General features: G+C 43.3%; 3 protein-coding genes across 3 annotated transcripts; all 3 read right to left on the bottom strand.

Moving 5' to 3' along the window:
• Nucleotides 1–1,344: 1,344 nt before the first annotated feature.
• On the bottom strand, nucleotides 1,345–3,987 carry GGS22DRAFT_175496 (uncharacterized protein). The gene is made up of 5 exons (XM_047963271.1): nucleotides 3,074–3,987; nucleotides 2,902–3,006; nucleotides 2,618–2,842; nucleotides 2,410–2,552; nucleotides 1,345–2,354 (listed from the first exon to the last, which is right to left on the bottom strand). The coding sequence occupies exons 1-5, from the start codon at nucleotides 3,290–3,292 to the stop codon at nucleotides 1,949–1,951; spliced, it is 1,098 nt and encodes a 365-aa protein (XP_047814067.1). The 5' UTR covers nucleotides 3,293–3,987; the 3' UTR covers nucleotides 1,345–1,948.
• A 2,073-nt stretch (nucleotides 3,988–6,060) lies between these two features.
• On the bottom strand, nucleotides 6,061–7,714 carry GGS22DRAFT_87258 (uncharacterized protein). The gene is made up of 7 exons (XM_047968307.1): nucleotides 7,395–7,714; nucleotides 7,245–7,332; nucleotides 7,086–7,182; nucleotides 6,897–7,027; nucleotides 6,773–6,841; nucleotides 6,311–6,714; nucleotides 6,061–6,258 (listed from the first exon to the last, which is right to left on the bottom strand). The coding sequence occupies exons 1-7, from the start codon at nucleotides 7,642–7,644 to the stop codon at nucleotides 6,221–6,223; spliced, it is 1,077 nt and encodes a 358-aa protein (XP_047814066.1). The 5' UTR covers nucleotides 7,645–7,714; the 3' UTR covers nucleotides 6,061–6,220.
• Nucleotides 7,715–10,362: 2,648 nt separating this feature from the next.
• GGS22DRAFT_193438 (aldehyde dehydrogenase) lies at nucleotides 10,363–12,295 on the bottom strand (the record flags this gene model as incomplete). Its single annotated transcript, XM_047965384.1, has 3 exons — nucleotides 10,363–10,480; nucleotides 10,534–11,118; nucleotides 11,448–12,295. 3 exons carry the CDS (start codon nucleotides 12,293–12,295, stop codon nucleotides 10,363–10,365), a joined length of 1,551 nt encoding a protein of 516 aa, XP_047814065.1.
• Nucleotides 12,296–12,391: the final 96 nt, after the last annotated feature.

Here is a 12,391-nt window from a genome sequence, read left to right as displayed (position 1 = left end):
TAAATTTTAAATTCATTTATTAATTTAATTAAATGTATTTTTTAACGTTTAACGTTTTAATTAAATACATTTTTTAATGAGCAACACTAAATCTGCAGTACAGTTTGGCTATATCTGCAGTGCTGAGCCACTTTGGAGAGCCGAAGTTCTCCCGAAGATCCGAGCTCAAAAGGTACACGTTTCGCCATACAATTCCACATACAAATCTAAGTATCTTTTAAGCCTGAAAACCTTATTTTCCACACGTATCTAGATACATGAGCCTCCACCTTCAATCAATTATTTCACCTTGAAAATAACTTCAATCTATTTGAGATCTGAAACATATACTAATTACTCCTTTCTGCATTGAATGAAACTGATTGCACCTCTTCAAAATCCGAATTCAAGGGTCTACAGTTCTTTGAATTCAAGAGGGTTTGTACTGGTCTCGTTTTGCGACCGCTCTTCTAAACCCCGCCACCACCTCTCACCACAATCTACTTCTAACATATCTTTGATAAGCATTATCTTGCTTCATACACCCTTCCACAAGGTGCATTCTAATGCATTCAATTGCTCTTGAAGTGCGCTTTTATTTAATCTACTTTGCGAATGATTTGGACCTGTTTTGGAGGAGAAATAATAGGTTGAAGATTGGGTGTTTTTGGTGTTCTTGTACTGTGGCGGGCGTTGCGCAGATACTTTGATTTGTATGGGGATTTGTATGACAAAATAGGTACCGTTCGAAAGCCCGCACTCGCCACAATGTGGCTGACACTGCAGATATAGCCAAAGTACACTGCAGATTTAGTGTTGCTCTTTTTAATATAACGGGTTTTTTTTAAATTAATTATGTAATTTTTCTCGACGTATTAACCATTTTTTTAAGTTTAAATTTAAATTTTTTCGCACTTAATAAAATCGTAAAATTAAATCGAAAAATGATTAATGTATTTTTACGTAATTACATTTTAAATTTAAATAATTTTCGAATTAATAAAATTATAAAATCGAAAAAAATTATTTTATATAATTCGAAATTTTTTTTAATTTATAAAAATTAAAAATAAAAAATTTAAAAAATCGACTTTTTTCGGTAAATTCGAATATTCGGTTTAATAAATTAACGTAATAATATATAAATCGAAAAATTACGTAATTTCGATATTTTTAATATTTATAATTTAATAATTTCATTACTTTTTAAATATATAATATAAAACTTATATATTTTAAATAAGTAAAATTTACTGCATTTTTTAAATATAATTATATTATATAAGATATATGCTTTTTCATAAATTGATAAGATTCGAAGATTAGCCCGATTGGGAACTCCGGAAACTCCGACAAGTGTTGATTTTTCCCTACGTTTCGTTGCGACACAATAACCCTCGGAGCTCGGGCATTAAGATGATCGATATCTTGATACGGGGCTCTAGCCCCGTAACAATATAACCACTTCAACTCGAGTTCTAAGGCCCTAGCGTGCAGCGATATCAATATCACGCCATCATTCCAAGATGCCCCAGTCAATTCAAGTATCTACCTTACACGGGTAGATACTCTTTGTTTCCATGTAAATACTAGGTAGGTAGGTTTCCATACGACTTCACTCTGTCAACTTCTTTTAGAATCTGTTGGTGGAGCGGAGAAGAGATCAAGTGCTGTTGACTAAGCGAACCAGTCTCCTGGAAATACCAAGATTCATGGCTGGCTGGGCAAACGCGCGGCAACACCTAGCCGGATCCAGGTTGGTTGTGTCGGACAAAGCACCCTGTAGGTGGACACGTTATTGTATACACACGTTTTCTAGCTCGGAGAACACGTGGATTGGACAATGAAGTACCTAACCAATGTAGCTTCTTCAACGTCACTCGTACCAATTGTGAGGGTCGATAGTCCAAAGCAAAAGACAGCTCGGATGAGTTCGAGGTTAATGTTACATCGCTGCTTCGTACTGCTGCTACCAATCCTTCATATAGCCCTCACTTCCAAGAGGTTCATTGCCGCTCGATGTCTGTCCTCGTTCACTCGTGATAACCGTATTGTCGGTAGTAATCTTGATATAGTTGCTTCGATCCCTGCTCTTGGAGGAGGTTCCTGACACCATATCCATATTCGCCCCGTTTCGAGCCGATCCACGGAGCTTGGCTAGAGCGTATTCGGATGTGAAGGCCTTGTTGTCGGCCGAGATGAGGCCGCTTCGTAAGGATCGGAGGAAGGGCCAAAAATACGCAGCACAGGCCGCTGATATGCTTGCGAACTGGACAAATTGCATGCTCAGATAATATGGAAACCCTCGCAGCGTGAAGTTATATTCGGAGAGACGGGGGAGGTAGATGAGTTGGCAAATCATGGCTGCGATAGCACTTTAAACTTGTCAGTTCTGAATAAGTCGTTATTAAAAAAGAGTTGGAGACTAACAGTATTCGCACAGAGAAGAATGACAGGACGGTAAGTCTCGTCCTAATAGACATCTTGAGTGGATAGATAACGGTCGTCGGTAGTGCAATTAATGCAGCGTCCGTTAAAATGTTCGTGATACCAACGTATTCCAGAAACGCGTGCTACGCGAGTAATCAATGTTAGATCTTGAACGGATATTGATCTTTTGCTTGGTATGAATGCTCACCCTATCCAGACATTTAATATCTCCTTGCTCCCATATCCCATGACCTCCACATTGAAAAGCCGTGCCGACGAAAGCCACCAGCGACCATGTTACAACTGCGATAACGAATACGGACGTGAGGCGACGATGGCTCGTATCTGGAGACAATGTAGTCAATCCTGTGCAGACTGACAATTTTGCCAGACCAAGAGCAAGGATATAAAGTAGTTCTCCGGCATATTGGGCCTGAAAGATCGAAGTTAGTCCTGGCATGGGAATTAGAAAATTCCGTAGTAAGCGCATACTTTGAGCCCGGCTGTCATTTCATCATCAGAGATGTCATTCCGTTCCTTGCCAAATATTTCACCTTCGGGAACTAGAAAAGTAATTGATTCGCCCAGCCCGGCAAGCTAATCATCTGAATGTTAACCCATCTGCAAAATTCATCCATCTTCTTTGGAGAGTATCTTCACCTACAAACGCAGCACTGATCATTATTTCCTCCCATCCAAATCGCTGGTTCGTCTTCAAGAAAAATTTAGTCAAGAAGCGAAAGCACAGCATGAGCGAAGTCAACGCGAGGAGTAACCAAGTCGTCATCTGAAGGATCGGGTTCATATTCGAAGGTGTAACGACGATACCCATCGGCGGGGACTGCGCGGCCCCCTCGGAGGCACGACGCAGGACCGACGGCATCGTGGACGGAGACCGGAATGCGCCGTCTTGAAGATGTCCGACGACAGACTTCAGGATAGATCGCACAAGAGCGACAGCGGGTCGGACATTGACAGGGCTGAAAAGCCCTAGGGATTCCCGGGACAATGCGGTATGAAGGTAATAATAAGGGTACGCTGTATGTATTAATTAAGATTATTGTCAATAGATTTGAAAAAAAAGACCTGGGGAAGTAAGACGGCTTTGATTCGCGCGCGCTCCGTGCGCTGCTCTCCAGGATAATAAGTTACGAGGAGTGGACACGACCAACGCCAACCACGTCCTCTAACCTCTGACGGTGCTTATGGAGACATAGATTTACGATCGAGCCATTGAAGATCCTCGGCAGTTGGCCCCATTAGCTTATTTGAGGAGGCGTTGCTTGCAATGAGACAGTGAGATCAACTACGAGATAGATTAGGATGGCATGAGAACAGACGTTACACTACATAGAATATACGAAGGCTTTCACGGATATCCCCTGATCCCCTGGCACATAAATGGAAGGCTTTTCTTTTTGGAAATGAGCAGGCTCTCGCTATTGTTTCTTAATCTTTCCTTTTAAAGCGCTAAATCGGTGAACGAAGGATGCGGGACCTCGGGTAAGGGATCGACAGAGATGGGGCGGGAACTATTCAAGTTTAAAATATGTAGGACTAATGCTAGTAACGCCGTGGGGGAGCAGGTGGCTTGGGTTGTTTACGGTAGGCAGCAAGGATATTAAGTATTAAGTATGCTCGGTATACCTCTTGGTCCTTGCTATCCTTGCTCTCGACTTGGCCTCTAATAACATAAATCCTTTACGAGAATAAGTAGTCTAGGCCTCGTTTATATTTTCAGTTAGACCTTTTCAATATTGCGGCACAATCTTCTAATACAACGCTGAAGAAAAATTCTTGTTTTTGTTACAGAAAAATATGCTGTCAAACCTCGAGAACGGCACTAGGTACCTAGCTGTCTAGTAGATATGTACCTACCTACCTTGCTAACTTCTGAGATTTGTTCTTGGTCTGTTAAGATCAGCCACGTTGTGGTCTTCTGAGACAGTGCCTACGAGCCAATCGCGGCTCGTTTCGCGACTCTACCCTTTTTTGTACTGCATAGTATGTGCTACGTAACATGGATGGTTGGTTGGCACGCAATGTCGGATAATGCTCAGACGCTGGGCACATGGACCGGGCATGGAAGTTCAGTCCTACGCTGACTCGGAAATTCAGTAAATCCTTTACCATATTAAATGTGCAGCATGCAGTCGCACGAGACACACAATTAGGAAGGAGAACGGAAGCCTATTTTTTCGCCATAAATTTCCCACTTAAGGTGAACTTTGGGACCACGACGTCCCCCGAAGGTTGCAGTGAAAAAAATACCTACCTAGCCATGTACTTCCACTGTCTGTCATCGCAGACTGTAGCGACGATCGCCAAGACGGGCCGACTGGGTACAGCACTTAAAATCTGATCCAGTAATTATTCAATACCAGGTAGGTACTCAGGTATAGTAGGTAGGCTCGGGCTGTCTATCATAACAATAATCATCAGAAAGAGAAAATGACTTTGCTTAATAATGAACAATTCATAGAGCATAGTTGAAGAAAGAGCATGGCAATGGGAATCTGAAGTGGGGGCAAGTTCCTCGATAACAGACGCGATCCTTGGCCTCCACAAGACCGCAGTTGAGTTGGCTTATTGATTGGTGCGCACATAGGCAAATCACACTCTAACAAGGGCAAGGGGCCACCACGGTTGGATCGGCCCTTGCAGATTGGCTATCAACCATGTGAAGCCTCCCTGCTGACTCGTGCCCGACAATGAGTGCTACTTTGAACTTTCGGCGGTTAGTCGAGATGTTTCGCAACGCGAAAAAGATAAATATAATTCACATCGGACGTTTCTTAATAGGTAGGTTAGGTACGTTTCTTTCGACTTTTTTTTTCAATTATCGTTAAATATAGCAACCTCATTTCCCTGTCGTATTATATCCGATTAAAGCTTAAATTTCATACTTGAAGATCGTGGTAGCGTCCGTAGTCCGGATCATGACCCTTCCGGACGGCGATGCCGCCATCGGCAACACCCGTCTAACAAGGATGCCCCGAGTTCACCTAAATCATGACTATTCCATACCTACGTTGCACTATCGTACTTAGGTATATTAATACCTCGAAACGTTGATCGCTATGCTCCCATAAGTGTAGAGTCTGTAGTTGTAACCAGGTGTAGATATTACTGAGGTGATCATACCATCCGATCTGTCCCTAGAGAGAGCAGTCTTCTGCAATGCACTAGGTACCTCTTATGAGATTTCTAGCTAGTAGCTCGCCATTATCCCATTATCTATCCGTGATATCACCTACTTAGGTAAACAGCATCGGATTAATGCTGTTATCAAATTTCAAACTCACCCCCTGAACACGTGACGCTCCCCTTTTCACTTTCTGCACCTCGATACCTACCCCTATGCCACAAAACGCGCATAGCTAATGACAGCAACAAAAATCCAATTGTAGCCAATAATTATCGTTCGTAGAAGTTTACTTTGGTCAATCTCGAAATTGGTAGCCTGTAGTGCGACTGAGTGCCTATCGCATTACTCTGTTACTACAGTTGTTGTTTGACCCTGCCTACTAGGTACCAAGTAGATACCTACCTAGGTACCTGGGTAATAGGTATGAGGAAGAATAGATTAGAAGAGTAGGAAATGAAGCCCGAGATAACCGGTAGTCATTCAAGTGGTTACCTAACCATAAATAAAAGAGTAAAAATCGAAGATATTCTATTGAATAGGTTGGTAGATCGCTTAACAATAACCAACAAAACTATCTCTCGCTATGGACTGAGCTAAATAAATCAGTCTTCAGAACCCCGAATGCGAATTCCCTCTATCTCAAAATATTACTAAGACCGAATTTTACATTGGCATAGCGATACCAGGAAGCTCAGTAAGCCCTGTGAGTTCGTTAGCATTTAGGATTATTATGCAAGTAGTGAGTCAACATACATCCGTCCTCGTCCTCGTCCACCACCTTCTTTACAGCGCATTGTCTGGCATTGGCGATGTTCTGGGTGAGGAGGTTGGCGCATCGTGCACCAAAGCAGCCAGAGGTGTCCATGGCACGCTGGAGAGCATCGCCCTTCCACCCGAATACGTAATCGGCGTGCTGTCCCAGTCCAGTGTTGTCACCCGTGCTCAAGTAGAAAGGTTGAGTTCCATCAGCGGGCCACTCAGACTTGTCGTTGAACTTAGTAGTATCCCACACAACCTCGTACATCAGTTGCGGGATTCTAATCGGGTGGCTTGCCGGGCAAGAGCCTCCTAGACTAAGGAAGTTGGCCGGTCCAGTAGTGGGGTATGTGACGTGGTCTTGGTGGTTGGGGCTGTCAAGGTTCTTGCCATCCCAGCAACTGGAGATGATGTTAGTATCATAAAATCTTTGTATAATGTGGATATCTGGAGGCTTACGTCGGGAAGAGAATGTTAGACCGAATACCACCTGCACAAGCTTTGTTGGGTAGAGCTTGGGAATCAACGCTGTATTTATAGTCAGCTAACATGAGTCTCCTAAACTTTCACACGGAATACGAACTTGTTGTCCATGCAGGGAGCGCCGACATCACCTCCGTAGTTGGGCCCTGTGTAGCAGCGGTAGCAGTTCTGTCTCACCATGCTTGCGTTGGCTTTTCGCAGCATTGGGTCACCAGAGAGCATGCGGAAACCCTAAGTTAGATGGTTAGTGTCAGTTCTTCTCATTGAAACTAGAACGAGTGATACTAACCGGCTTGAATGCGGTGATTTGACCTGGCTGAGCCGAGACGTAGTAAACTAGGATACCGCCTTGAGTCTGGGTGCTGAATTGATCGTTGAATTGCAACCTGAAGTGAGTTCTGTAAGTACCTAACAAAATGGAACAGAGCCTTGATATGGAGGTACGTACGCATGGCCGAGTTGTGGGACACGCTTGTAGGTTCCGTTCTTAGCCTTGAAGTAAAGATTGGCTGTCCAGTAGTTGCTGAAGTCCTCGCCTATTCACAAGTAAGCACATGATATATACCATGTTATTTAGGTAGGTAGATATAAAACTAACTGAATTGACAGGTCGTGCAGGAAGCGGTGTCAGCAACATCGCCAGTTGTCATCGACGCATTGAAACCATTTCCTCCTACAATCTGGTGAACGTGTGCAGAAGGAACCACACCAGGGTTAACAAGCGGGTCGAGCCGGTCGATAACGACGTTAGGGCATCCGAATCGCAGCATAGTGGTGCCACCGCCGCCGCCAAACTGGGGCGCCGCTTCAGCGACAGCCGCAAGGCTGAGAAGAGTAGTCCAAAACATTTTAGAGGGATTAGATGTTGTTGACTTTGTCCGACAGTGAGGTGAAGGTGCATTAGATGCGGACAGTTGCTGGGAATGTTTCGTTATATGTAAATCAGGGTACACGATAGAACCAAGTCATCTCTCTGCTTAATAACTGCCGAAGTGTAAAAATTCTATTAATATCAACTTGGATGGCACCCAACTTATCCAATATCCAGAAACGCCACGGTAGGTCAATATCCTTCTGAGCTTTCAGCGCGTAGGGACAAATAGCCTCGGGCTAATATATAGTATATATCTGATAGGCCCGTACCGGGTAAATTCAAGTGAAACTTCTTTAGGATAGCAACGAATGAAATACTGCAAACTATCTTTTTCCGGTTAGGGGACTCATGTGAGCCGCTTTTAACCTTTCGTGTAAACCAGGGAATAGGAGGCGAGCCACATGGCCTGTTAGGGTTGACTAAACCAGGGATACGTCGATATCTTCAACGTCACATCTTAGCTCGAAGGGAGATATGTAGGTATACTTGCGTAGGTAGATATCACGAGACTATAGCCTTGAGTGAAGGAATTACAAATACCTACAGATGTATCCATGGTAACTTCAATATAAGCGCCAATCATTATTGGTTACTATCGCTACCGACGAAACGAAATAGGTTAGGGGTATATGGAATGCAGCTCTTGATACTGAACAACGGGTTGGGGGCGTGTATCGAATAATTGTGAAATCGAGATCTGGTAATTAGAAGGTAGATATCGGGTGAAAGGCAAACCAACCCCCCAAATACGCTCTGATCAATTTGGGGTCTGCTCAAGATCTTTCATTGTGGTGGCAATTACCTACCTATCTCCCTTAAGACTACTTAGTTACCTGTTGTACTTCTTGCCTGTATCGAAAAGAAAGATGAAGATATGAAGAGAGTCGAACTGTAATAAATTTAAGTTGTTGCTGGTATTTTGAACGTATGTGGAGACTTTTTTTAGTCTTTCAACTACTGAACTCTTGAGCGTTCAAGTGATCTATGAACTACCAACACTTTCCTCACGACGCACTTCCTAGATACTAGGTATCAATCGGACGGAACACTAGGATATCTGATGTTAAAAGGGGGCTGTTCGAACCACATCACAAATAAGCACTACTTGGCTAGACCATTAGGTACCTAGTAGGTGTATTGGAAAGTATACCGGAATATGTAAGGCAGACAAGTCTTCTTTTTTAAAAATTCATACTTTACATGAAATCTCTAGATTACCCCAGGCTTGATACTATGGGTTTTGCATCAACGATGGGAAAAGCTTAGGTAGGTAAGTATCTTATGAAACACAGAAGTGCCATAGTCGACGGAGAAGACGTCGAATGCTCACTAGGAACTTGTGTTGTGGGAGAGCTATTTTTCTGGAAAAGAGCTGTCGAGTTATTGCCCACAGATTTTGGCCAAGACTATGAAATTCATATCTGAAGATTGTGAAGAGGTATATCAAGTGCGAATTTAGGAACGGAAGAGTGACGAGTAGCAACTAACTGTTCATTCCAATTTATTAAAGGAGTTAGAAGTTGTTTGCGGTGTTCGGAAAGTCTAACGAAGTTAATATAGGAACATCAAGCCTGTTTGATAAAAACTTTAGGAATATGCAGAATATTTCCTCTAGAGTAACAAATAAAAAAATTACTAAAGAGATGATTTACCTCTTGAAAGAGGCATCGTATTGAGATAGCATGTCTGGACGCTAAGACCTCGGACCAAGGGTGATTTATCATTTACTTCAGGTAGGCAGGGTTGCTAGATTTTAGTGAATGACTGCTAGAGATCTGGGCGTTTAGCCGCTAAAGAAAGATTTTAGTGAACATCTGGGCAGTTTTCAATCTGGCAATTGTATTACATAACCAATTACATAATCTTCTCGGGTCTTGAAAGGATGAGATTTCAAATCTCGTTCAATCGACTTCCCACAAACAAATCATCTTAATAGCAATCTAGTATAAGACGATTTTGAATATAATTATCGTCATTATAAGAATAGGGAATTCTTTATTAAGTGTTCTGATTAATGTCACTACTGTATTAGCCCTGGGGCCCCCTGGAGGTGATTCTAAATTAGGCGTGTCATCAAGCACTAAACCGCTATACACCGTCCATTCAATACAGTGAGCTACAGTGCATATTACCCGCCGTAAGAGGATGGTTGGCAACTGGGCACATGGTGAACAGCCGCTAGAACCCACACGTTGATGCATTAATCTCCAGGCAAGCACTATGAGAGTATATATACACATTTAAATATCGATTCAATGACTTAAATCAATTGACACTTCAAGCCTAAGGTAAGTACCTGCTATACTGCGATGTGATATCCAGTTGGATCCGTGAGAAAAACCCATTGGTTGAGGGTTTTTACCTTTGAGGGGATACTGGAGGTTCTATAAATTACTATACTTATAGGGAGTCTTCAGTGGACAATTCCCTAGAAGTATGATGAGTCATCAAACACTATTCCAAGTTGCGACTTGGGAATTCAAAAAAGCGCTGTGGGGACAATGAGTAATCAAAAAGAATAGGTACCTACCTGTAGGTAGGTACCTAAATAGCACCCCTAAATAGTTCACAGTCCCAAATCAAACTTTAATCACTAATGAGAAACAACACCATTTACTCCTTCAAACCTCGATCACTATCCAATTGGCAATCAATTTTGACCTCTTCGAAAAGTTCTATCCCTGATCGAATTTCATAACTTATACTCAGTGTTTACATTTCCAACTACGACCGTTTTGAGCACCAGATAATCATCTAATCCGTATTTACTGCCTTCGCGACCGGTGCCAGAATGCTTCACACCACCAAATCTACGATTCATTAGCAATATTCGTTTCGCTCCCGAATAGAAAGAATTACTCACGGTGCCGCAGGATCCGAGATGACGCCCGTGTTGATGGCGACCATGCCGAATTCCAGTTTCTCAGTCACTCGATGAGTCCTAGATAGGTCATTTGTAATGACATAAGAGGCCAACCCCACATCAACACTATTAGCTCTTTTTATCACTTCATCCTCCGTCTTGAACCTGGTCAAAGCCGCAAGAGGCCCAAACGTTTCCTCGTTCATCACCTTCATAGAATCGTCCACGTCGCCCAAGATTGTCGGTTCGAAAAAGTTCGTACCAAGATTAGGGAGTCGCTTACCACCTAGCAATACGGTCGCATTCTTGCTGACAGCATCTCCCACATGTTCCTCCACTTTACTCACGCCGGTCGTTAGCGGTCCGTGGGTAACCGAATCTTGGAACCCATCGCCGACCCGGAATTTCCTAACCTCCTCTACGAGCCGCTTGCTAAACTTATCGTAAATGCCCTCCTGTACGTATATCCTATTTGCGCATACGCATGTCTGGCCTGTAACCTTAAACTTGCTTGCAATGGCGCTTGTCACGGCTACCTCGATATCTGCATCTTCGAACAGCGCTCCCACCAAATCAGTCCGAAATCTGACCTGATTCAGTCAGACTAAGTCAATACCAGTCCAGATTGCCTTTTTTTTTTCGACTGATCAGTTCAAATGGGTTTTTTTTTCGACTGTCAGTAGCGTCAGTTTGGTGTTTTGTTATGGTCCCATTTATATACGCGTTATAATTGGCTAATATAAAACAGAAGAAGTACCTAAGTACCTTTTAAAAATAAATATTTTGATAGGTATAAAGAGCTTAGTGCGTACCCACTTTTATAGTTATCTGATCAGTCCGACTGACTGATCTGATCAGATCAGTTCACTACTTGCTGACTAATCAATCAGGTCAGTTGAATGGCTTCGACTGACCTGACTGATCTGATGAAAGCGCTGTCTTCGAATACGATGAAAGGAGCGTTGCCTCCAAGCTCTAAACTTAGCTTCTTAAGGGTAGAGCTTGATTGCTGCATCAATAGCTTGCCGACTCTCGTAGACCCAGTGAACGAGATCTTTTTCACCGTTTCTGATTGGCAGAGAGCGAGGCCAAGTGCCGGGGTGTTCTCAAGCGCTGTCACCACGTTGAAGACTCCCTTGGGGATACCCGCACGCTCTCCGAGCACAGCTAAGATGTTTGATGAAAATGGCGTTAAACCGTCCGATTTTAGCACGACGGTACATCCCGCAGCAAGCGCCGCGGCGACTTTTCTAGCTCCCATTGCCATCGGGAAGTTCCAAGGAGTAATGAGGCCGCAAACGCCGATCGGTTGCTTAAGGATCTGGATTCGGCCGTTTGGGGTACTATGCGGAACAACATCGCCATAAATTCGGGGTGCCTCTTCAGCAAACCATTCGAAGAAGCTGGCTGAAAATAAAGCTTCACCCTCCGCATCTCCACGGGACTTTCCATTTTCAGCTATGATAATCTTGCCAATATCTTCCTTGTTCTCGACAATTAGGTCGAAGAGACGTCGTAAGATGCGTCCGCGCTGACGTCCAGAGAGCGCTCTCCATACGGAAAACGCTCGTGAAGAGGCCTTGATCGCATCATTGAGATCATCTAGATTCGACTCGGGGCATGTTCCGATAACCTCGCCGGATGCAGGGTTTCGAACCTCGAATGTCTTTTTTGACTTGGAAGATATCCATTGACCATCGATATATGCGCCCTCAACTAGGAGGCCAGGATCTTTCAAACTGAATGCTAACGAGGCGACCATAGTTACATACCTAGGTAGGTAGGTATAATACGATGAGGGTCTAGGGGAGACGGATGGAAGCTCAACTAACCATGTTCGCATTAACTACTAATAAAT

The sequence above is a fragment of the Annulohypoxylon maeteangense genome (assembly GCF_022496945.1).
Source record: "Annulohypoxylon maeteangense strain CBS 123835 unplaced genomic scaffold GGS22scaffold_29, whole genome shotgun sequence".
NCBI classification, from domain to species: Eukaryota; Fungi; Ascomycota; class Sordariomycetes; order Xylariales; family Hypoxylaceae; genus Annulohypoxylon; species Annulohypoxylon maeteangense.
This window is presented reverse-complemented; position numbering and strand designations above follow the sequence as displayed.

What these genes read in the sequence shown, in the direction of transcription:
- GGS22DRAFT_175496 (XM_047963271.1), bottom strand. Translation starts at nt 3,292, where the DNA reads ATGCCGTCGGTCCTGCGTCGTGCCTCCGAGGGGGCCGCGCAGTCCCCG. An exon ending in ATATTAAATGTCTGGATAGG is followed by an intron (nt 2,553 to 2,617) that starts GTGAGCATTCAT and finishes TTACTCGCGTAG; the next exon opens with CACGCGTTTCTGGAATACGT. An exon ending in TTCTTCTCTGTGCGAATACT is followed by an intron (nt 2,355 to 2,409) that starts GTTAGTCTCCAA and finishes ACAAGTTTAAAG; the next exon opens with TGCTATCGCAGCCATGATTT.
- GGS22DRAFT_87258 (XM_047968307.1), bottom strand. Translation starts at nt 7,644, where the DNA reads ATGTTTTGGACTACTCTTCTCAGCCTTGCGGCTGTCGCTGAAGCGGCG. An exon ending in CTGCACGACCTGTCAATTCA is followed by an intron (nt 7,333 to 7,394) that starts GTTAGTTTTATA and finishes ACTTGTGAATAG; the next exon opens with GCGAGGACTTCAGCAACTAC. An exon ending in TCTAACATTCTCTTCCCGAC is followed by an intron (nt 6,715 to 6,772) that starts GTAAGCCTCCAG and finishes CATCATCTCCAG; the next exon opens with TTGCTGGGATGGCAAGAACC.